Genomic DNA, 22,936 nt, shown 5'->3' with positions numbered 1-22,936 from the left:
ATCAATCCTGTGTTCCAATGGCACGTTGTGTTAGCTAATCCAAGTTCCTCTGTCCAGTGTCTGTGTTCTTTTGCCCATCTTAATCTTTTATTTTTGTTGCCCAGTCTGATATATGGCTTTTTCTTTGCAGCTCTGCCTAGAAGGCCAGCATCCCGGAGTTGCCTTTTCATGTTGACGTTGAGACTGGTGTTTTGCGGGTACTATTTAATGAAGCTGACAGTTGAGGACTTGTGAGGCGTCTGTTTCTCAAACTAGACACTCTAATGTACTTGTTCTCTTGCTCAGTTGTGCACCGGGGCCTCCCACTCCTCATTCTATTCTGGTTAGAGACAGTTTGCGCTGTTCTGTGAAGGAAGTAATACACAGCGTTGTACGAGATCTTCAGTTTCTTGGCAATTTCTCGCATGGAATAGTCTTCATTTCTCAGAACAAGAATAGACTGACGAGTTTCAGAAGAAAGTGCTTCTTTAATCAGCACAACAGTTTTCAGCTGTGCTAACATAATTTCAAATGGGTTTTCTAATGATCAATTAGCCTTTTAAAATGCTAAACTTGGATTAGCTAACACAACGTGCAATTGGAACACAGGAGTGATGGTTGCTGATAATGGGCCTCTGTACGCCTATGTAGATATTCCATTAAAAATCTGCCGTTTCCAGCTACAATAGTCATTTACAGCATTAACAATGGCTACACTGTATTTCGGCTCAATTTGATGTTATTTTAATGGACAAAAAATTTGCTTTTCTTTCAAAAACAAGGACATTTCTAAGTGACCCCAAACTTTTGAACGGTAGTGTATATACAATCAAATTGACACGGAAACATGAAACCAAAGGATTAACTCAAAGCAATAATATGCATTCAATTCATTAACAATTATTAACTGTCATAAGAAGTCGTTACTGTACCTTCAAGCCATGGATGAAGTAAAGCATTATACAATAAAGACGTTGTTTTGTCAAAGGGGGGCTTTGGTTGAAATGGCAAGTCTGCATACATGAAAATAGTTCGAAGAATATTACAAATGCTAAACATATTCGAATAGTGCACAGGACAAACGAGTCACGGATGCCTTAAAATACTGATGAACATCACACAAAAACATGAAATACTTTAAACCAGGGGGAAACACATAGACAGCAGCATCCGATCAATGAGGCTTCAGATAACAATACCCTTGTTCAGCTATCGGGTTATTGCAACGCCTCTCACACATCGCTAGCTAACGGCCACTACAGACAGACTGGGTAACACTGACAAGCTGTTACGGCGCCCTCACTTCACCAAAGAAACCAAAGAGGTTCCTGGGTCTGCAGCAGCTGAGTCCCTCAGTCATCGAGCTGGAGATGATATTGCCTGGACCATGTGATCACTGGGTATTAGGACTGTCGATCTGTCTGGCCTAGTTCTGGGCAGCCAGGCAGCCACGCCAGAGTGAATCCATGTTAGTGACATAGCAGGAAGGCAGCACTGTGTCAGGGCTCAGAGGCTCCAGAGCTGAACACTGCCTCGAGCTTCACCGCCATGCAGGGGAGAAACAAAGGAGCGAGCAACGGAAGATCACACAGTGGCATAAACTGACTGTATCCCTGCAGTCATCACAAAAGCTTGATATCATATATAAATAAGTATACATTATACTGTATCTTAACTTCCAGCATCCTAAAATAAGATATGAGGAAAATAATATCTATATCTTTTAAATAGTGTATCTAAATTGGTTTTCAAGTAGGTGTGTGCTGTGGTGGGCAACATCTCTCCTATTGAAACAGATCGCTTCAAGATAATCCTTGAATAGAAACACATTTTTGGAATCACATGACTCAGCAACAACACTGTTACCTCTTCTGAGCTGAACCAATAGCTGATACTAAATCATTTCAAAATATGAGACATTTGTCATGTTTTCATGGTTACTGGCAGTTAACTCACTGATCCCGGTAGGCCTTCATTGTGAATAAGAATTTGTTCTTAACTGACTTGCCTAGTTAAATAAAGGTTAAATGTAAAAAATAAAAATAAAACATTATTAGAACAAATCCCGAGCTGCACTTGCCGGTTTGGAAATGTTAAATACTGTGCCAAAAGCCCCCAGCTTCCAATCCCCTTTAAGCGTGATTTCCCATCAACTTCCTGTGGTACCACTTTTATCACAAAATATTTCACGAGAAGCACATACAGAATATTAACAGTAGTCTTTGCATGTTTTCTTGTCACAACGACTCCACCATCCTCCTAGTGTTTAGATCAGAAGTGTATTTACAGTTTTGAATTGGCACTTGACAATAACATTTGGACCTCCACCATTAGCTTCTCTTCCCTTTTTGTTTTTAGAAATATCTCTCAAAATGCCGGCTTTGCCCGTCTTTATGATGCTAGAAGAGGTTCTCCTCGTGCTCCAATCTCTTCCCTCGCATCGCTATGTCTCTGTGTTCTTTTTGTTTGTTTGAGGGAGCATGGGAATTCTCTCCCCTCTGTCTGTCTTTTTGTCTGAGGGCGAATGTTTCTTGGTCTGCTTGTGTTGTCGAGCCGTACTTTAGTCCAGCGAGAGCAGCGGCTGCATGTTCTCCTCCTCGCTCTTCACTTTTTCTGTCCGTTTAAGCACTCCGGGCTCCACCACCGACTGGGACCTGTGGATATGAATAAAAGATGACTGGCATCAGAGAGGCCTGTGTTCATTGAAGCACTATCACTGAGGACTTCTCACCTAGTACAAAGGAATGGGATGCAAAGGTGCGAGCACCAGAGAACCCTTGCATCCTGCAGAGCAGGTAGCACACAAAGGAATCATACAAGGTCATAGACGATTGGTTTCATAAATGCATCCCAAAATCCCCCCAGCATAAATTATTTTAGGAGGCCTCGGGTCACGTGCAATACCCCAAAACACAAAAACGCACACACACGTGCACGTGCAAACGAAACATAAAAAATTATCTTCCCCTAGAAATGTTGTTGTCTTGTATAGTACATGAGCCCGAAAAGGTCATTTGATCACAAAATGTCACCCTCAGACACTGCTCGAACCTATTTCGGATGTATTTCTCCAATAGAAACCTAAGCTGCATTTGGGGGAACCGGAGTGATCATTCGTCATGCGGAAGTCTGGTACAGGTTGGTCTCCTGTGTCTGCCGTGACGGACAAACATTCATATGACTGATGAGGATTACTAAGAAAACAACCAGAGCTTCAATCACCTGTGGCAAAAAAAAACACCCACAAACAAAATAAAAGAGATGATTGTACAGTATTTCCACAGGGGCTCAAATAGCCTTTGGAATAGTAACTAGTAGGATCCTGTCAGCCTCAGTGAGCTTAACATTTAGAAGTTCATAAAGCTGCTGCTGCTAGCAGGGACCTATGTAATTACTGCAGCAGTGAACAGTGACGTAAAACAGATCTGCCTTGGAGTCAGTCCACCACTCACACACACACATCACAGTCATACAGTTCAGTATGGCTGTGTCATTATGGGGGTGGCCATGATACTGTGGCTCATCATTCAGAGCATATGGTTCTCCAACAGTGACTCATAGCCAATTTTGCTATTTTTTAAATCAAGTAATGGATAAGGCAACGTTGGTGTATAAATCGCAGCGTAAAGAGGGGAGCTGAAAGCCCCGACTAAAATAAGTCCCTTCAGATCATATGGCTGCAGGTGATTTACAGCATTACGTTCACCATATATCAGGCCTCTGACCAAGATGCTATGATACACCAATCAAATGCTTCTGTCACAGATACAGGCCAGATCAGGGTAAAAGAGGGCTTAGGTAACAATAGGAATAAAGATATTATTAAATGCTTTTATGTCCTTCATGAATCAATGAAAATCCCATACAGTACCTTATCTCTCATTGCTTTGACTGCTGCGTCAGTGTATTGTCTTGGTAAGCAGAAATGTCATTGACAGTACATTTCACTGATAAGAATCTGCTGAACCAAAACATGTTTTTTTTTACAAAGGATACTGTGCTATGCATGGGGGAAGAGCATGTATTTTCTCTCCTTCAGTCACACACACACACACACACACACACACACACACACACACACACACACACACACACACACACACACACACACACACACACACACACACACACACACACACACACACACACACACACACACACACACACAAGAAATTGACATGGTTCTTGGGAAAAAAAGGACAAAAGGACATTGGATAGCCTAATATTCTCAAGGCAAGAAGGCCTTCATGACAATGTCATATGTCTATACAGGTTCAGTCAGAGGGTTGTGCGTGGCAGCAGGAGTGGAACTGAGCTTATTGCCGAAGGTAAAACTCCATCACTTCTGTTCATGCTCCAGAAGGTAGCTAGCGCGGTAGCTAGCGCACTCCATTGAGTGCAGATCAGAGCATCATTTTCATCCATTTTGCCTAATGCTCATTTCATGAGCCAGTAAGTGGGTAGAGACAGCCCTGAAGAAACTCACCTGAGACAAGGGACTGTCACAAAGGCAAACTAATGTCACCATGCCTAACTTATTATTTCTGTAAAACATACAAAACTATCTGCCATGGAGGATCTCAGAAACTAAACCACTCACCTGAACGAAACACTGAGAACAATTTCTCTGAATAGGTTTCGCATTTTGAATAGTGAATACATATTATAATATCCAAGTATACAATTTCCTATGCTTATGTCTAAGAGCTACCCCCCTGAATAATGTTGGTGAGAGGCCTTTAGCACACAACACACAAACCAGAATAAAGATATCTGTGCTCTTTACTCCCGTGTTGTGCAATTTAATGAAGGATTACTCCAACTGTAGAAAATCAATAATGTGTTTTCCATGTATCTTATAGGTCTAGGAATCCCTAGTTATGTCCAATTTCTGCCCTATTTCTGTGGTTATTACATGAGCCATATACAGTACTTTATGATACACCTGGAAGAAAACGCATCAGCTATGACAGACTAACACGTCCGTTTCTTAGAAGACACCTCTACTTTTATCTCGTATGAAGACACAACACACAATCTATCACACTGACACACGCGAATAACATGAGTCTAGACGGACCTCTTCATGGCTCTGGGAGACAGGTCTTTCTCCAGGTCTTTGACAGACAGGGTGTAGGACTCGGGGCAGTACTCGGTCTCCTCGTCATAGGCATGCTCCAGAAGGGTGCGGGCCCAGGTGCCCATGTCGTAGGGGGGCATCATCCCACCCAGCTCAGAGGGCAGGATCTCAGGGTGCATGAGCTGGTGAAGGCTGTTCAAGTTGTTCCCATGCATGAAGATCTGCAGAGGGATGGACATAACAACAACACAACATTGACACAGATAGATAAATGAGCATATACAGTCTAACAGCATGCAAAAGTATGTTAGAGAGGATAGGTTCGCTATTGTGAAAAGCTGACCTGAACACTGTTTATATGACCACGGCTATTCAGAAGGCTACCATAAATGACGCTGAACACATTGGACATACATTCATTGGTTATACTGTACAGCAACACAGTTGACCCGGTGGTCTCTGTCGAAAATATTTTTCATTATGTTCCCTCAACAACAAACTCTCCTCCTACCCGTTTTCTCGTCTTGTCCTTCAGAAAGGGGCGTATGACGGTGTAAAGGGCGTGGATGTACCACGGCTGGTTCACAAAATGGATTCCTCCGAACCTGGCAGGGAAGCTGTCCTGTGGGCAACAAAGAACACAAATACACTCACTATTCTGCCTGTTGGTATGGTTACTAACTTAATTTTGATTTGTTAATTTTATTCTATTCAAATCACAGTATGTCAGAGGAGAGTATGTTTTAATGAGAGTGGATTTGAACATTGTTATGTAGAATGTAAATTGAACATCATTAAGTGATTTTTCCATTCCCTTTTCCATCATCTTGACGGGTTTGCATATTGGGATTATGTTAATGTTGCTCATCGAAAATCACCCAGTCCATTTATTTTACTAGCTACTGTATATTGAATTAACATTGGATTGTTCAGTGCTGTTGTCTTCTGGCCAATGTTGCATTGCCATGCAGGTTGGAGACTGGCAGCCAGGGCATTTCTCATAGGTTGGACACTATTCTCATAATGGTCTAATCTCTATGTCATAATGTGGACCCAGGGAGTATGCTGAGATTATATCCTGATATAACAGGGTTGGCTGGCGAGCACCATAACTGGATCTCTGGGGAAACATTTATGTAAATGAGTAATCTGATGATTTAGGGGATTGTCTGTGAGGTGGACACAGGAGGAACACCCAGAGTACACCATGTAACCTAGTGACACAGCCTGGGGGAAACTCTGGCCACACAGGGCCCGCTGGAGCAGGAAATCACCTCAAAATACACAATAGTCTCACATAACATTTAACGAATTGCTAATGGCTCAGTTTCATATGTAAGTGTGGTTTCCATTTGTTCTGAAGACTTTACTGAGGTTTAAGACTGGTGTAATGGTGACCGGTATCATTCTAATTAGCTAATGAGGGTAGTGAATGATGGTGTCGCTAGCTTACTGCAGCTCTCCCTCTTAAATCTGTCCGTTATTCATCCATATTCATCAGGCTCGACATTTAAGATCACAGACATGACTGTCATTATGGAGTTTTTCCCCTCCCACGCTGTTAATTCTTCATTAACGCAAGCCGTGCTCTGCCTTTCTGCCGAGCAGAATGTACACCTCCACTGACTAAGCCCGGCAATCAACTCATATCGCAATACAGATACAGGGGATACTAATTCTTTCTATCACACTTTCAGACAACAAGTTGAAGTGCCAGAGGGTGTTCTTGCCGTGGGAGATAGATCTTGCCTCTTGGCTATGCATATGGATTTTTAGAAAGTTTGCAGATAAGCAGATGGCTGTTCTTTTTTAAAACAGGACATTAACGGCTTCATGTGCACATGTAGTCCTGGAAGCCCAAACAGAAGGATCCTTACACCTTAATCCTTTTACACACAGGTACTGTGATCACAGGGATCAGGGTGTTAAGAGTCCATTGTTTGTTCAGGATACTCGTCATCGCCTTCAGTGTGGCTAGCATGTGTCTGAGAGAGAAAAGAGTCATGTACTTTGATGGCAAAAATGACAGAACTGAGCTTTAAGGCCTCTTTCTGTCTCAGAAATGGACAGCCTCTGTCACCACGGTGATGCTGAACAGCTGGGTTAGTGTCCCTTGGCCTGGCTGCAAGGACACCGGGCGGTCCAGAGTCTGGCACCAGCGGAGCCGCTCACAGTTTTCTGGCACAAGATCTGACACCAACGAACAGAGACAGCTGACAGTGGACAGGAATAGGGCAGAGGTCCGAGTCGCCTCACCCGGCCAAATCTCCCAGGCTGCCACAGCCTGGAGTATGTTCCTGAGAGCAGCATCAGCCTGCCTAATATTCGTCCCTCCTGCTTTGTGATCCATCCGACAGCTTTGACTAGGATGAAGGCGCCATCTGCATTATACATGAAACACAAATCAGAATACATGATGGAGGCTCTGTCTTCCTCTGGTTGTTGGTAGTGGAAGGGGATTGATCTGTACCCCTAGTGTGATGTTGGGGGAATGAGAAAGGGGGAATGAGAAAGGGGGAAGGGGGAAGAATAGAAACCATCTCCGCCCTTATTTATTTATTTATTCAGACTACAAGATACTTCTGCTGCTGCTTAATTTGGGGAGGACAACCTCCAAAATTGTGAGAGCATGAAGCCCAACTGTGATCATCTGTTCATGTTCCGTGCTGTTGGCTTCAGATGTTTGGATGTCATCTGCTTTTTTTAGCTGATCCGTTTCAAGTGACATTAGCCACCTAAGATGGATGTTCGCATACGCGGGAATCTAATTGGCATAATAAAATGATCCCCATAACATCCATCAGTTTAAGCTAGAGATATCTGCATTGGATGCGTCGCAATCCACCACATCTGCCGACGTGGCACTTCCGCATCTGCGGTGAAAGGTGACAGAGCTAGAGCGGTGTTTGTCAGACTATGAGAGGTCCCGAAAATCGGTCTTCTCACAAAATTGTCTGGAGCATCCGAACGGTTTGGCCTATAAAACTATTATGGCCCCTCGAAGAAAGACGAGACTCTCACAAACACGTACAGTACCAGTCGAAAGTTTGGACACACCTACTCATTCAAGGGTTTTTCTTTATTTTTACTATTTTCTACGTTGTAGAATAATAGTGAAGACAACAAAACTATGAAATAACACATATGGAATCAAGTAGTAACCAAAAAAGTGTTAAACAAATCAAAATAAACAAATCAAAATATATATTATATTTGAGATTCTTCAAGGTAGCCACCCTTTGCCTTGATGACAGCTTTGCGTACTCTTAGCATTCTCTCAACCAGCTTCATAAAGTAGTCACCTAGAATTCATTTCAATTAACAGGTGTGCCTTTTTAAAGTTAATTTGAGGAATTTCTTTCCTTCCTTAATGCGTTTGAGCCAATCAGTTGTGTTGTGACAAGGTAGGGGTGGTATACAGAAGATAGCGCAAGTCCCTACTATGGAAAGAACAGCTCAAATAAGCAAAAAGAAACGACAGTCCATCATTACTTTAAGACATGAAGGTCAGTGAATACAAAAAATGTCAAGAACTTAGAAAGTTTCTTTAAGTGCAGTCGCAAAAACCATTAAGCGCTATGATGAAACTGGCTCTCATGAGGACCACCACAGAAAAAGAAGACCCAGAGTTACCTCTGCTGCAGAGGATACGTTCATTAAAGTTACCAGCCTCAGAAATTGTAGCCCCAAAAAATGCTTCACGGAGTTCAAGTAACAGACACATCTCAACATCAACTGTTCAGAGGAGACTGAGTGAATGATGGTTGAATTGCAGCAAAGAAACCACTACAAAAGGACACCAATAAGAAGAAGAGACTTGATTGGGCCAAGAAACATGAGCAATGGACATTAGACCGGTGGAAGTCTGTCCTTTGGTTTGATGAGTACAAATTTGAGATTTTTGGTTCCAACCGCCGTGTCTTTGTGAGACACAGAGTAGGTGAATGAATGATCTCTACATGTGTGGTTCCCACCGTAAAGCATGGATGAGGAGGTGTGATGATGTTGCAGTGCTTTGCAGATGACACTGCTAGTTATTTATTTAGAATGCAAGACACATTTAACCCACATGGCTACCACAGCATTCTGCAGCTGTACGCCATCCCATCTGGTTTACGCTTAGTGGGACTATCAATTGTTTTCAACAGGACAATGACCCAACACACCTCCAGGCTGTGTAAGGGCTATTTGACCAAGAGGAGAGTGATGGAGTGCTGCATCAGATGACCTGGCCTCCACAATCACCCGACCTCAACCTAATTGAGATGGTTTGGGATGAGTTGGAATGCAGAGTGAAGGAAAAGCAACCAACAAGTGCTCAGCATATGTGGGAACTTCTTCAAGACTATTGGAAAAGCATTCCAGGTGAAGCTGGTTGAGAGAATTCCAAGAGTGTGCAAAGCTGTCATCAAGGTAAAGGGTGGCTGCTTTGAAGAATCTCAAATATAAAATACACTACTGTTCATAAGTTTGGGGTCACTTAGAAATGTCCTTGTTTTCCATGAAAACATACATGAATTGGGTTGCAAAATGAATAGGAAATATAGTCAAGACGTTGACAAGTTTATAAATAATTACTTTTAATTGAAATAATAATTGTGTCCTTCAAACTTTGCTTTCTTCAAAGAATCCTCCATTTGCAGCAATTACAGCCTTGCAGACCTTTGGCATTCTAGTTGTCAATTTGTTGAGGTAATCTGAAGAGATTTCACCCCATGCTTCCTGAAGAACCTCCCATAAGTTGGATTGGCCTGATGGGCACTTCTTACGTACCATACGGTCAAGCTGCTCCCACAACAGCTCAATAGTGTTGAGATCTAGTGACTGTGCTGGCCACTCCATTATAGACAGAATACCAGCTGACCGCTTCTTCCCTAAATAGTTCTTGCATAGTTTGGAGCTGTGCTTTGGGTCACTGTCCTGTTGCAGGAGGAAATTGGCTCCAATTAAGCTCCATCCACAGGGTATGACATGGTGTTGCAAAATGGAGTGACAGCCTTCCTTCTTCAAGACCCCTTTTACCCTGTACAAATCTCCCACTTTACCACCACCAAAGCACCCCCAGACCATTACATTGCCTCCACCATGCTTGACAGATGGTGTCAAGCACTCCTCCAGCATCTTTTCATTTTTTCTGCGTCTCACGAATGTTCTTCTTTGTGATTCGAACACCTCAAACTTAGATTTGTCTGTCCATAACACTTTATTCCAATCTTCCTCTGTCCAGTGTCTGTGTTATTTTGCCAATCTTAATATCTTAATATCTTCATCCAGGAGGCGCCTCTTCATTGTTGACGTTGAGACTTGTGTTTTGCGGGTACTATTTAATGAAGCTGCCAGTTGAGGACTTGTGAAGCGTCTGTTTCTCAAACTAGAGACTCTAATGTACTTGTCCTCTTGCTCAGCTGAGCAACTCCTCTTTCTATCCTGGTTAGAGTCAGTTTGCGCTGTTCTGTGAAGGGAGTAGTATACAGCTTTGTATAAGATCTTTAGTTTCTAGACAATTTCTCGCATGGAATAGCCTTCATTTCTTATAACAAGAATAGACTGACGAGTTTCAGAAGAAAGGTCTTTGTTTCTGGCCATTTTGAGCCTGTAATTGAACCCACAAATGCTGATGCTCCAGATACTCAACTAGTCTAAAGAAGGCCAGTTTTATTGCTTTTTTAATTAGAACAACAGTTTTCAGCTGTGCTAACATAATTGCAAAAGGGTTTTCTAATGATCAATTAGCCTTTTAAAATTATAAACTTGGATTAGCTAACACAACATGCTATTGGAACACAGGAGTGATGGTTGCTGTTAATGGGCATCTGTAAGCCTATGTAGATATTACATAAAAAATCAATAGTCATTTACAACATTAACAATGTCTACACCGTATTTCTGATCAATTTGATGTTATTTTAATGGACAGAAAAAAGGACATTTCTAAGTGACCCCAAATTTTTGAACGGTAGTGTATATTTATCACTTCATTGGTTACTACATGATTCCATATGTGTTATTTCATATCTGTTGTTCCATGTAGTGAATCTGTTTTTCAGTGCGATTGTATGGGCTAATAGCAGTAAGGTCAAAAATCATTTTTCATCAAATAACTTCTTTTGTTTGTTTTTTTTATACTTCAAGGGGTCTTAAAATTCTTAATCAAATAGCTAAATGATCCTTTGATCTCTTAGTGGCTGTGATGTCACAGCTTAGCCTCCTGATGTCCTTTTGTTGGATATCTAGAAGTTTCCTGATATTACATCGCAGATTTTCCCAAGCAACTTAAGCTAGAGACTAGAGCTGAGGTTCAAGGGGAGTCCATCTGGCATCGACTGCTGATGGGACATTCCCTTGCATTGCAAAGAGCCATTTATGGCAATAGAAGCCTATAAAGCCAAGCTGTCAAACTCATCAGTGAACATTGATGAACACATACTGGCAAAATCCCAGAATGAGGAGCTTACAAACTGTCACGTCCTGACCATGGTAAGCTGTTATTTTCTATGGTAGAGTAGGTCAGGGCGTGACAGGGGGGTTTATTCTATGTTTTCTATTTCTATGTTGTTATGTTCTAGTTTTTGTATTTCTATGTTGGTTTGTTTGGGATGATCTCCAATTAGAGGCAGCTGGTCCTCGTTGTCTCTAATTGGAGATCATACTTAAGTAGGGGTTTTTTCCACCTGGGTTTGTGGGAGATTATTTTTTAGTAGTGTTTGTTTCACCTGTGTCACGGTTTGTTATTGTGTTTATTCAGTTTATTTATGTATTGCATAGTTTCACAGATTAAATAAGATGTGGAACGACACACACGCTGCACTTTGGTCCGCTCATTCCTACGACAACCGTGACACAAACTGTGTTGTTCCACAAGGAGTCAACGGTATACACTGATGACATGTTATTTGTCTACCAAAACCTGCTGATTAGCCGATTGCAACAGTGACTATCATTTGATCTTGGCAGAGCCCCACCTGTTTTGAGCCCCCCAAAAAACAAGATTTACATGCTAAAAACGCCACTGATAGCCTATAATATGTAAATCATATTTGATTTTTCAATCTGGGCTTCTTCCGCTACTGTCGATGTTGAACATTACGGCATGCGGCTCTCATGTCTCCCCGTTCTTTTTTTAGAAGCTGATGAGCCCATCTTTTCCTGGCTTGACGAGCTCTCTAAATTCTGCTCTGCTCCTGTCAGGAGTCATTGATAAAGGATGAGTGAACTCATCCTGCGGTGAAAATGAAAAAAATAAAACGTACATATAGCAGAGCCCTTTTTAAAAAGGAAACGTAGCCTGAAGTGAAGATGCTACTTTGTTATATCTCTTTACCGGAATCAAACCTCTTCATGTGCACTAGTTTAAAAGCAGATTACAGTAAGCAGCAGCATTATCCTCGGGGAAGGCTTTTGATTGAGAGCCACGTTAAAGTACATTTAAATTGACAAAACCATTGCACATTCTCTGCTTTCTTTGAAGAGATACACCCTGGAATTAACACATTTAGTCATGGTAATAAAGAGCAGAAAGGAGAGACACAGTCACAAACGATAGGTCACGTCAATAGCAGGAGACACTTTATCTGCACCAGCCAGATACGGCCTGCTTTACTTAGCAGTGCGAGTGAGGGATGAAGCTCCACTCATTGGCTAGTCCAATCCTGTTGCAGACCAGACCGGCACAGTTCTGCTGCAGGAGAAACAACAACACAACTCCAGAGTGAATCGGAATCTGAGGAAAGCAGACTAACAATTCGTATTCCTCTGCCCCTCGTTCCCAGGTATGTGTGCTGCTGTTTCCTCAGCCAGCCGAGAGTCTCCTGGATGGGGCTGTGGGATAGGAGCCAGTGGAGCTGAACATCCAGATGGGAGTCAGTCAGACAGCCAGATGGAGGGAGTACTTTGTTTGGACTTGTTACATGTGTGTAATGCACTGTTGATCACAGCATTGAATAATCCCTGACCTCTCATGACGAAAGGTTCTCTTCTTCTGAATCACACTAAATGTGTTAACGGCGCGAATATGTGAATATTATACAGACTTCTTGCCCTCGATAAAAGTCCAGACTTGACAGAGGGAGGGTAAAATCCATTTTCACAGCTTTTGGGTATACTTTGACTGTGGAGATAAACGCATAGGAAAGGCTCTAGTTCATGACTGGATTCCATACGACATAAATACAATAGAGCGAGATCCCTGCGTTATCGACAAGCTTGGAGAACCATGTTGAGCGGTTTACTGCTTTCAACTCATCCAGCCTGTGGGTGGGCTTAATAAAATATGCAGTCGATGGGATACAGTACATCAGAGCTCAGTGAGGTATTCATAGAATGGCATTAGGATCCGGTCAGTATTCTTCTGCTGGCCTTTTCACCACTTCAGTAGAAAAGGACGGACACTTTGTTTAACCCCTTCAAAGCTCTGTGGGTATTTCATCGATCTGTAATGACATTACTGGCTATGGATGAATCAAACCTTCATAGCTTCCATTCAAACAATACAGAATCACTGAGTTGGCTAAGGATACTGACCAATACAAAAACATGTCTTCTTTCTTTTTCTCAGTGGATTGTAAGAAGCATTTGTCTAGGAAAAGGTTTTTTTCTCCCTGAAGTACTACCTACACATAATGTGTACAGTAGCTACAATATGTAGAAGAGCATTGATAGATGAGAGACTCTGACTGGACAGCTAATAGATATGCAATCTGAGGGATATGGATGTTAGATAACAAGTGGAAAAGACACATACAGAGATAACATCTTTTTGTCAATCGAACAAGTCGCAAGGGCATTCCTAGATTAGGCAAAACCCAAGTTAAATCCCAGCAACAACAAAAAAAATCGAATAAACCTTGTGGTCAAAATCCATCAAATTATCCAGCACTTTCATTCTCAAGCATAGAGCCAGAAAACCTATTTATACTACATCACTTCACAAAAGTACTGTCCTAATCCCAAGCCTCAGACAGAACAGCGTATAATGTCGGGCCTCAATGCACAAAACACGCTTGTCTGCTGCTACTGAAACAAGTCTATTAGCTATATGCAGAAAAAGAACACATTTGGGAAATTCATCTTTCTACGTATTTGAAAAAAAATGTCAGTGCAGTATGAATACTTTATAGAGTGCTAATAAACTGAGCTCTGAAGATAGCTCCAAGCATGAACATCTCGCAGTTCCAATTATTTCACTGACAATGTCCTACTATCATTATTAAAAGTAATGAGAATTTGGCCACATTAAATCTTGTTGCACAAGGGCTTTTGAAAAATGTGTTGCCCTCATATATAATTAAAACTGATGGATTGAGCCTGGCTGAATGGGTATAAACTGTCACCTTTTAAGATGTGAATTAGCACCATTGCACCATGTTGCATAATTATGGAGAAACAGGCCAAATCGACAGAGGGACTGACTACAACCCTACATCTGCAGAATTAGGTTAAAGGCTCAGTGCAGTCAAAAACTTGATTTCCCTGTGTTTTATATATATTTGCACACTATGCGGTTTGAATAATACTGTGACATTATGAAAATGATCATGTCATTCTAGTGTAAGAGCTGTTTGAAAAGAATGCCTGAAATTACAGCCTGTTTTGTTGGGATTGAGTTTTGGCCTGACTGGTGACATCACCAGGTGGTAAATTAGTTAATAGACCAATCAGAAAGACAGTTCCAAACCTCTCTGCCAATAACAGCTAGTTTTCCATTTTCCCCTCCACACGCCCAGACAGAAATTGCTATTTGCTAAGAAGCAATTTTTTTTCTCTTTTTGACCTTTTTAATTTAACTCAATCACACTAAGTTACTTAATTGTTACCCAGAGATGATTTGATATTGAGATATAAAAAAAAAAAGCTGCATTGGATCTTTAATGTAAATAGGTTGAAAAATAGATTCATCCCCCACTCTGTCTAAAACCCACAGAAACAATGTACACATCATCACCCACACTGAGGGAGAATGGCAGAAGTGTTTTTCTCTCATCTAGCAGCACAGCCCATCTGGAGAGTACATAGCATGGCGGATGGACAGGTTGCCAAGGAAACTCATTGTGGGGTGGGATGGGGAGGACTGGTCTGTTGTGATTGGCTGCTGAACACAAGTTATTTCTCTAGACTGATAGGGACAAAAGGCATCGGTAAGACAGAGAGAGAGGGAGCAAAAGGAAACATCAGAGGCTCTAAGATAACAAAGTATAGCTTGGGGAAACCAAGGCCAGCATGATGTGTTCTACTCATTCCAAGCATTTGTTTTTCTTGGAATTGATTTGCCAAGAATGTCTGCGCACTGAACAAGTATTCATTTCTTTTGCCTCTTTTGCCAATACACAATGAAATCTCTACTGGAGTTTGTGCTCTGTGTATTAGCCATTCCAACAACAATAGATGTGACTGTCAGTTCGGGAATAAGGAACTCAATTACCACACAGTTGAAATATCCTTATGGGCTATCTTCAGCTTTTCTTTGAATTTCCATTTTTCTGTTCAGCTTCAGAATCTTCCAAAAAAACTGCCAGCAGAGTGTTTTTCATTGTTGCCAGCGGTAGCGTTAAACGGTTTTCATTGTTGTCAGTAGTGTTGAAATTCTTCATGGTATTCTGAACACACCACCCACGTGCAATAACAAATGTACTGCCAGGAAATTATAAACAACCTGAACCAAGATCCTGAAGATCACACACGCACGCACACACGCACGCAAATACGCACACATAGCAACACACACGCACCCTGGTGGGCAGCGAACAGTGAGCTGCACCTGTCACAAGTACCAATGATATGTAAGATGGATAGATCATCAGCTACTACATGACCTTCACAACATAATATGAACAAAAACAACATCTTGACATGTCTTGGTATTTTCAAAAATCAATAACCATACAGGCAACGAGTGTTAACCTCAGCTGAGAATGAAACCCTAATGTTGAAAGTGCTTCTGCCCTTACTGACAGGCATAGTGACACACGAGACCCTTAATATCATTACAAAACCCACCAGGGGGCTGCAACACCCAGAGATACTCGCAGTGCTCAGTGTCAAGTGGGCTCACAGATAGGATGTCACCACTATTGATTACAATAGGAGAAGCTTTTCTCTCTGGCGTTAGCATTATGAGAAGAGGGGTCACATATTGTGTCTGAGGTGGAAAATCCATAGTGGTATACCATACCATGTAATAATATCCTATATACCTTATGAAGTACCTACTATTGTAGAGCTGATGAACATATATGAAATACTGTAGATGAAGTATAAACTCGATCGAATGGAAACAGATTCAGTTGGGGCTTTTCAGTCTCCGACTCAGACAGGGAGGAAAATGTGGCTGATTCCATTAGTTGTACAATGTTTCTGTGTGTTTTCTTTTGTTTTCCATTCAAGCGTGTTCCCGCATGATTTGGTAGCGGGCACATTGGGAGACTGAGATACCAATAGCAGTGATCAATTATTCACAGTCTATTCTGTGTCTGGAGAAGCAATGGAATGTGCAACGGCCTCGTCATGGTCCTCCATTGCTATTCAGTCAACAAACCTCTCTGATGATAACTGCCTGTGCTCTACATGGTACATTATACACAGCTACACGGGCTACACAGCTAGCCTATCTAAACTTTTCATACACTGGAATTTGAATAATGGGTTACAAGAGGAATTGGCTGACATTCACAAGGACGTTCAGATAAATGTCTGTATGCATTTGGTTATTAGGCTATAGGCTTAGGCTCCACATCATATTTCTATTTTAGTTGGCCAGCTACCAAAGGATCCACTCGGCCAGAGAGCTTGTATTTTTCTCTTCCATTAGAAAGGATTGAACCGGGTCAAAGGAATGCTGTTCAAATTTGAGTCTCTATCACAGGCCTACAACAGAGCCAGCAATCAAAATATGAATTTAATGATTTCTTTCTTATGCAAGTCTTTGATTGTAAAGTCGTTTCTGAGAGTACAGAAGAGTGATTGTTGAGTGGAAAGTGCTTTTACATTTGAAGAGTTTGTCGCATAACCAAGAGAACGATGAGATAGTTGATCAGAAACAGGTTCTGGTGAAGATTCCCGAGACGTGTCCACCTTCTCCAGTAGGTACGCAGGACCATGTGGGGTAAGCGGGTTGAAATGGAGCCTGTCTCTAATGTTCAACGCATATAAACTAGCAACAGTAGCGCTATGCTTCCGTAAGAACAACGGAGATCTGCACTTCATAAATGCAGCACCCGACAAGTGTCTGGTGTATTCAAAATCCCAAGAGGACAAGATCCCTGTGGCAGGCTTGACTAAGATGATTAAAATGTAGCAAACCCATGTAAATTAGGAGTGATCTGGGTAATCTCAGTAAATGGAGACAAGTGTCAAAAGTAGCTAAGAACTTAATCTGAGTGATGTGGAGGCCAGCCAAGAGAAGGGTTAGAAAAATGTCGAGACTGTTACCTGTAGACCTTCTATGGCCAGTCTCAGCATACTCGGTGTTAGTTTGGAGGCTTGCTTGAATGTGAAGTTGCTCCAGTCGATGATCAGGACAAATCCATTCACCTGTAACTCTGGATCTTCTATCATGGACTCCAGCGACAACAGAATAGCTCGCAGTATGTCCACAAATGTATACCTATAGATGTGAGAAAAAGCATTAGGGGACTTTTCTAAGTAGCCTAGATTACAAACATAAGACAAAGTGGTCATTAAGTGATTATTGTGTAATTATTACGTAATAACAAATGTACCAAATAATCTTAGTGCTGTAATTCCAGTTAAAATGAAATGTAACCAGCATACCCTTGTTTGGCATTATATACAGAAAGTGACTCTTTACCATTTTCATTCAGGAGAGTAATACAGAGAATCAGATTGGAGAGACAATTTGACTTGTGTGAGTGCTGTTATTGATTAAGTTAATGGCCATTCCTGATGGTATTTTGCTTGTTCATCACATCCTGCTATTGCATGAGGTCTGAAAAGGCTGTTTTAAATGACTCATGTAATTGTCATTGTGACTATGGAGATCACATGAGTGGGCCCCTAAAGTCAAATCTCTGCAATAAAGTAATTTGACTGTATCTGATTTAGTCCTTAAATTCAACATTCACTAGTGGGGTGATGATATAATTTCTACTGGTCTGTGCAGCCTGGCCTGGCCTGGCTTTCTCATTGCCTGGCCTGGCCTACATCCATGATACTGACAGGGATTGCCTTTGGGTTCATAGTTCAGTTTGTGGGGATTATGTTTCGGTTATGTTCATAAGACTAGGCTCTAACAAAGCCAATAACACAGATTTGTGAAAAATAAATAGAGGGTCGACAGCAAGCAAACTGTCAAGTGGTGTAAGAGTAGTTCTGAAAAGACAGCTCCCTAATATCAGACGGACATTACCTGCTCTGGTCCCAGTTAGCAGCGAAGAGAATCAGTATTTTCCTGCCATATCTGTCCAAGTTGGTCAACACCCCCGGAAATCCGTCTTTGAGAGCTTGCTTGATGCCCGGATCGGTTGCTTTGAGGTTTTTGAACATATCCAGATTTTGCTGACGATACTCAAAATACTGGGCCAAGAGGCGGAACGCCTCGAAATGGTTAAATTTCCGAGCTCTGAGAAAGCGTAGGATGAAAGCATCGTCTGTCCTAAGAAAGCCAATGTCTGGGCGCGTGATAATCATGTCCCTCACCTCCTGAATGTCCTGATGTGCAGTGTCGGGGTTCTCCTTTAGCTCCACCTTGGCTTTCTCCAGTGTTTCTGGGGACAAGCCGGATTGTAAGTGAGTCATCGTTCTTGCTTCAACGTCCACAGACAATATTGAATGTTAGGTAAAATGTTCCTGTAGATAGAGCCAAAGTCGTCAACAATGAATGCGTCACGTTCAGGCCTATTGAACCTTCTCAATCAGGACCCTAAAATTATAGCCTGACTTCAAATATCGTCCTGCTTCCCTGAGTATGATAGAAGGTGCAAGCAACATAGGCTGTATTCACTTTTTGGACAGCTCCATTAGGTTACCACCTGTACCGTACATTTGACTTCTGTTTCCAAGTTTCTTTTCATACGTCGACATTTATATCTCTCAGTTCAGTCACAATACTGGCTGTGGCTGACTTCCCAAATGGGTCTAAATATGTTTGCTGTCTATGTTGAAAGCCTAAACACACAACTGTAAGACAGCCATTATCGTCCATCCCCACCATAAAATACCAATATTACAATTACCATAAAAGCATTACACTATCCAAGCGGGCAGGCAATGCGGCACCCTGCAGCAACTCTTGGCATAACTCTCCTTACCGAAAGCATCTCAATTCAAAATCAGAGAGATGCTGTCACCGACTGCTAGAAATTACAGTCGAAGAATCAAGGCGACATATTCCGTCGACATCCTCACTCCATCCAGCCTGCAGTCTATTTCCATTCTGTGTGTTTGGTACCAAATTGTTTGGATGTTGGACCAACTTCATGTCCCGTTGTTCTGAGCGCCGTGCTGCTCCGGTTCTGTGGTGGAGGCTTTACGTCAAGTGCTACTGTTGCCGTTTAGTTGCTGTTGAAAGTGACTAAAACCATCGCTCCGGTGACACAGTCAGTCTGACCGTCATCACATGGTGGAGGGGGGAGAATCACCCACTCTCCTCTCTCTATTCATCGCACCCAAACACCTGCTCACTGGCTGCTACCCGACCGCATATGGGCTCCTCACTCTGATTTTACATCCGAATTGATGTTGATTTCTACTCTATCCTCGTCTCAATCTGTCTCTCATCATTTTGTGTGGCGTGCATTATTCATTTTATTTTAGGCTGTTCTGGTGCTGTCGCTTATGAAATACATGTTTGAAACGACCGCCAACCTATGCAGTCCCATCATGTTGATGTCATTTAGCATTTGCATTGGGGGGCAATTCTGCATTAGGCTATACATTTTCTTATGGCTATGGACTACAATTAGAACGGAAAAATAAGTGTCCTCGTGACTTATTGGTTAATTGTCTTTCTCTTTACATGTTCCCTCAACTAACGCGAATTCAACGTGAAATCAACGAAAAGTTGGGTGAAAAAATACTCAATTCTCACATTGATGACTTTTTCCCACGTTGTTTCATTATTGTTATACTTCGCATCAAAATGCATACAACGTTGCTACAAATAGACGACACAATTGGTTTGATAGATCTATTTAACTGATTGCAGGAACATCCCGACATGGCCTTTGTTTCAATAAGGTAAATTAATTGTCTTGTGGTGCCCGCTGAACTGAATATACCAACCTGTCCGGTCCAGCATTTGTTGCGTTTGTTGCTCTCTCCCCCTGGACCAAAAAAATGTATCACAAAGATATGCTACACGTTTGCCCACATTCTGTCAAGCTCTGAGAGCGAAAATCAACGGTGAACACTGATGTGGAAGACTTGGCATGCGCACAGGTGCACACACACACACACACACACACACACACACACACAGGGACCCCGTGGCTTAGTGGCCAGAGGTCCAGTCGATGTGATTTTTTTAGCTAACATCCGCATCGTGGCTGCTGATTTGAGCCCTTACAATGATGCGTATACCTCCCACTGGGCACAGACGTAATTTCAACGTCTATTCCACGTTCAACGAGATTTCCAGTGAGCTCCGTGTGTAGGCCTGTAGGCTATTCTAATTGCCAACCTGGAGAATAATCATAGGTCCTGCATGTTGTTTGAGCAAACGTTCTCCTATTCACGAAAACTGGAACCAATTATTAATTACCTTGTGTATTTTCTTCGGATTCAGTCACACATTCTGCAAAGCTTGTGTGAGGTTTATGAATTGGTTATTTCGTTTAGTGAATCACAGTGTTGGTTAGCAATCGGGTATGCGGGACGGTCACTCAGTTGCTCCCAAGCTCGAGCCGCCACTGGTGACTAAGTGGCGGGAGATAAGGCGCAGCGCGTGGATCATAATGTCATGTAGCGCGAGGGGCCAGAGAGAGCAGGGGGACTGACTGACTGACTGCTGAGCACCGTGAAAGGGAGGAAAAACAGACTCCCGCGGGAGGTGGAAATGGGCAGCCGATAATTACATTCTGTTCTGACGGGTGTGTGGAGGAAATCAAATGAATGGACGGACCTGCATAGGAAATGACCTTTGTTGCGAAGGTGCAGCTGTCATTTTGAGGAGCTCGCTCACGCACTGTGAAAATGTCATTTGATCTTTCGACGGTTGATTCCATGATTAGAAAATGGGTAGCCTAAGATGACGTTAAACTCAGTTTGCAGTATTTGTATTGGTGCATGGCATTCAGAATGACATTAGGCTATGCTTGAATAAAATTACCCCCATCTCCCCCCCCCAATTTTTTTTATTTGTCTTGAGCAGTTCTCAGTTAAAACAAGTTAGATATTTACACCATTCTTAATGGGGAAGAAGACACATATTACAGAGCGTGATCGCAAAGGTGTCATTAAATTAGTCACCACGGCGACCGAACTCTTGTGCTGCCCATGGCGGTTTCAGCACCATGTGAGCGGACAGCGCCTTTGTTGACTCAGCAGTAGCGCTGCCGGGTATTTGGAAACTACTGGTTTCACTGGTATAAATGAGGGCGATGTAAGATAACTCATACACTATTTTAGTTGTTTACATTGGGGTGTAGATGTAAAGATCAAAGCATCCCAAATATACAGTAGTGAGACGAAACAGGCTACTTAGTAAACAGCACAGCACCATTAGGCCTGAACACAGTCAGATTTTGACAATGGACGCTCTTTGGCATGCTGTGAACTCTCCATACCTAAATGTACGTGTGAGTGAAGCACACCACCCCTGCATGGCAAGATGCCACGAGTTGCAAACTAGCCTATTTTGTGAACTACACGATTTAAACAAATACATAGTGTAAGGCTATTCACCTCGAATATCAAGTGGTGGCGTGATTCAATTGCACGTCTGAATGCAAAGACAGTGCTCTCGGTTTGAGTTGTGATTTTTCTACAGTCAAGCTAATGAATTACATAAATTCATCATAGGCCCGGGGCTTCAGCCTCTGACCTTGGCTGGTCCACAGGCGTGTTTGTGTGAAAACCACTGGTCTGGTGTTGCTTCAATATTAGACCGGGTGAGCGCCCATCAAGGCAATGCCCAAGAGCTTATCTCAATAGCCAGATGTTAGAGAGAAAACCATCTCTGAATAAGTTATGGGAGCACGTAGCCTTCAACTGAAAATGGAGCAAATTACCAGAAGTGCCGTTTAAAGAATCTCGATAATTGTCATGAATTATTTTCTTTAAAACATTTTTTTTTCTTCTTAGCCTTCCAGTTCCCTGTTCCAGCAAGCTCGGAGAAACGGGTGAGTGGGTTCAACATGGCTGGCTCCCAGTGCGGAGTAGGCCGGATGTGTTCGCTCGTCCAGACAGACAGTGATTCAGATGGCACTTAATGGACTCGTGTTGTTGGTTTATCGGAGGCTTGCCCAGGGGCGTCGCTAATATGGTCGTTGCGTGTGCACTAATGTTCAGATGGAGCAATATGCTTGAACTGCTGTATAAGTCATGATAAATTACACGCCATATGGCGAGCCGGCCCGTGGTTTAGGACTGACCCAATCTCACTATTTTACATCTGGTCAAACGCAGCCTTCACGGTGTTAGCAGTGGCAACAGGTTCAATTAATAATCTGCGAATTGAGGGATTTTGTCATAACTGGGCTCAGGTCCAGGAGACCAATAATGCTATGTTCACTGATTATGTTACAACTTATAGGCCTAAACATCTGTTTGTACACCATGGTTATCTCTGTGGAACATTATGATTTTATTTTTTTAGGTTATATGTCAATATATCTACATTTATCTCAGAATCACGTATGCTATTGTTAGGAAGGTGCTCTTTCAATGAAGCACACACACACACACACACACACACACACACACACA

At 42.2% G+C, this 22,936-nt stretch overlaps 1 protein-coding gene across 2 annotated transcripts; it reads right to left on the bottom strand.

Moving 5' to 3' along the window:
* Positions 1–757: 757 nt before the first annotated feature.
* LOC115193558 (clavesin-2-like) lies at positions 758–19,736 on the bottom strand. 2 transcript variants are annotated; one of them, XM_029752303.1, is made up of 6 exons: positions 19,246–19,735; positions 18,420–18,777; positions 17,483–17,657; positions 5,571–5,681; positions 5,060–5,280; positions 758–2,633 (listed from the first exon to the last, which is right to left on the bottom strand). In XM_029752303.1, the coding sequence occupies exons 2-6, from the start codon at positions 18,698–18,700 to the stop codon at positions 2,540–2,542; spliced, it is 882 nt and encodes a 293-aa protein (XP_029608163.1). In that variant the 5' UTR covers positions 18,701–18,777; positions 19,246–19,735; the 3' UTR covers positions 758–2,539. The 2 variants fall into 2 exon arrangements, with proteins under 2 accessions (XP_029608163.1, XP_029608154.1); XM_029752294.1 differs by having other exon boundaries at positions 18,420–19,736.
* Positions 19,737–22,936: the final 3,200 nt, after the last annotated feature.

The sequence above is a fragment of the Salmo trutta genome, chromosome 1 (assembly GCF_901001165.1).
Source record: "Salmo trutta chromosome 1, fSalTru1.1, whole genome shotgun sequence".
NCBI classification, from domain to species: Eukaryota; Metazoa; Chordata; class Actinopteri; order Salmoniformes; family Salmonidae; genus Salmo; species Salmo trutta.
The sequence above is the reverse complement of the archived record's forward strand: the minus strand, read 5'-3'. Positions and strand labels throughout refer to the sequence as shown.

Coding starts and splice junctions, on each gene's coding strand:
- LOC115193558 (XM_029752294.1), bottom strand. CDS start 18,808: ATGACTCACTTACAATCCGGCTTGTCCCCAGAAACACTGGAGAAAGCC. Junction 17,658..18,419: donor GCTAACTGGGACCAGAGCAG/GTAATGTCCGTC, acceptor TCACATCTATAG/GTATACATTTGTGGACATAC. Junction 2,634..5,059: donor TCTCCCAGAGCCATGAAGAG/GTCCGTCTAGAC, acceptor TCATATCCACAG/GTCCCAGTCGGTGGTGGAGC.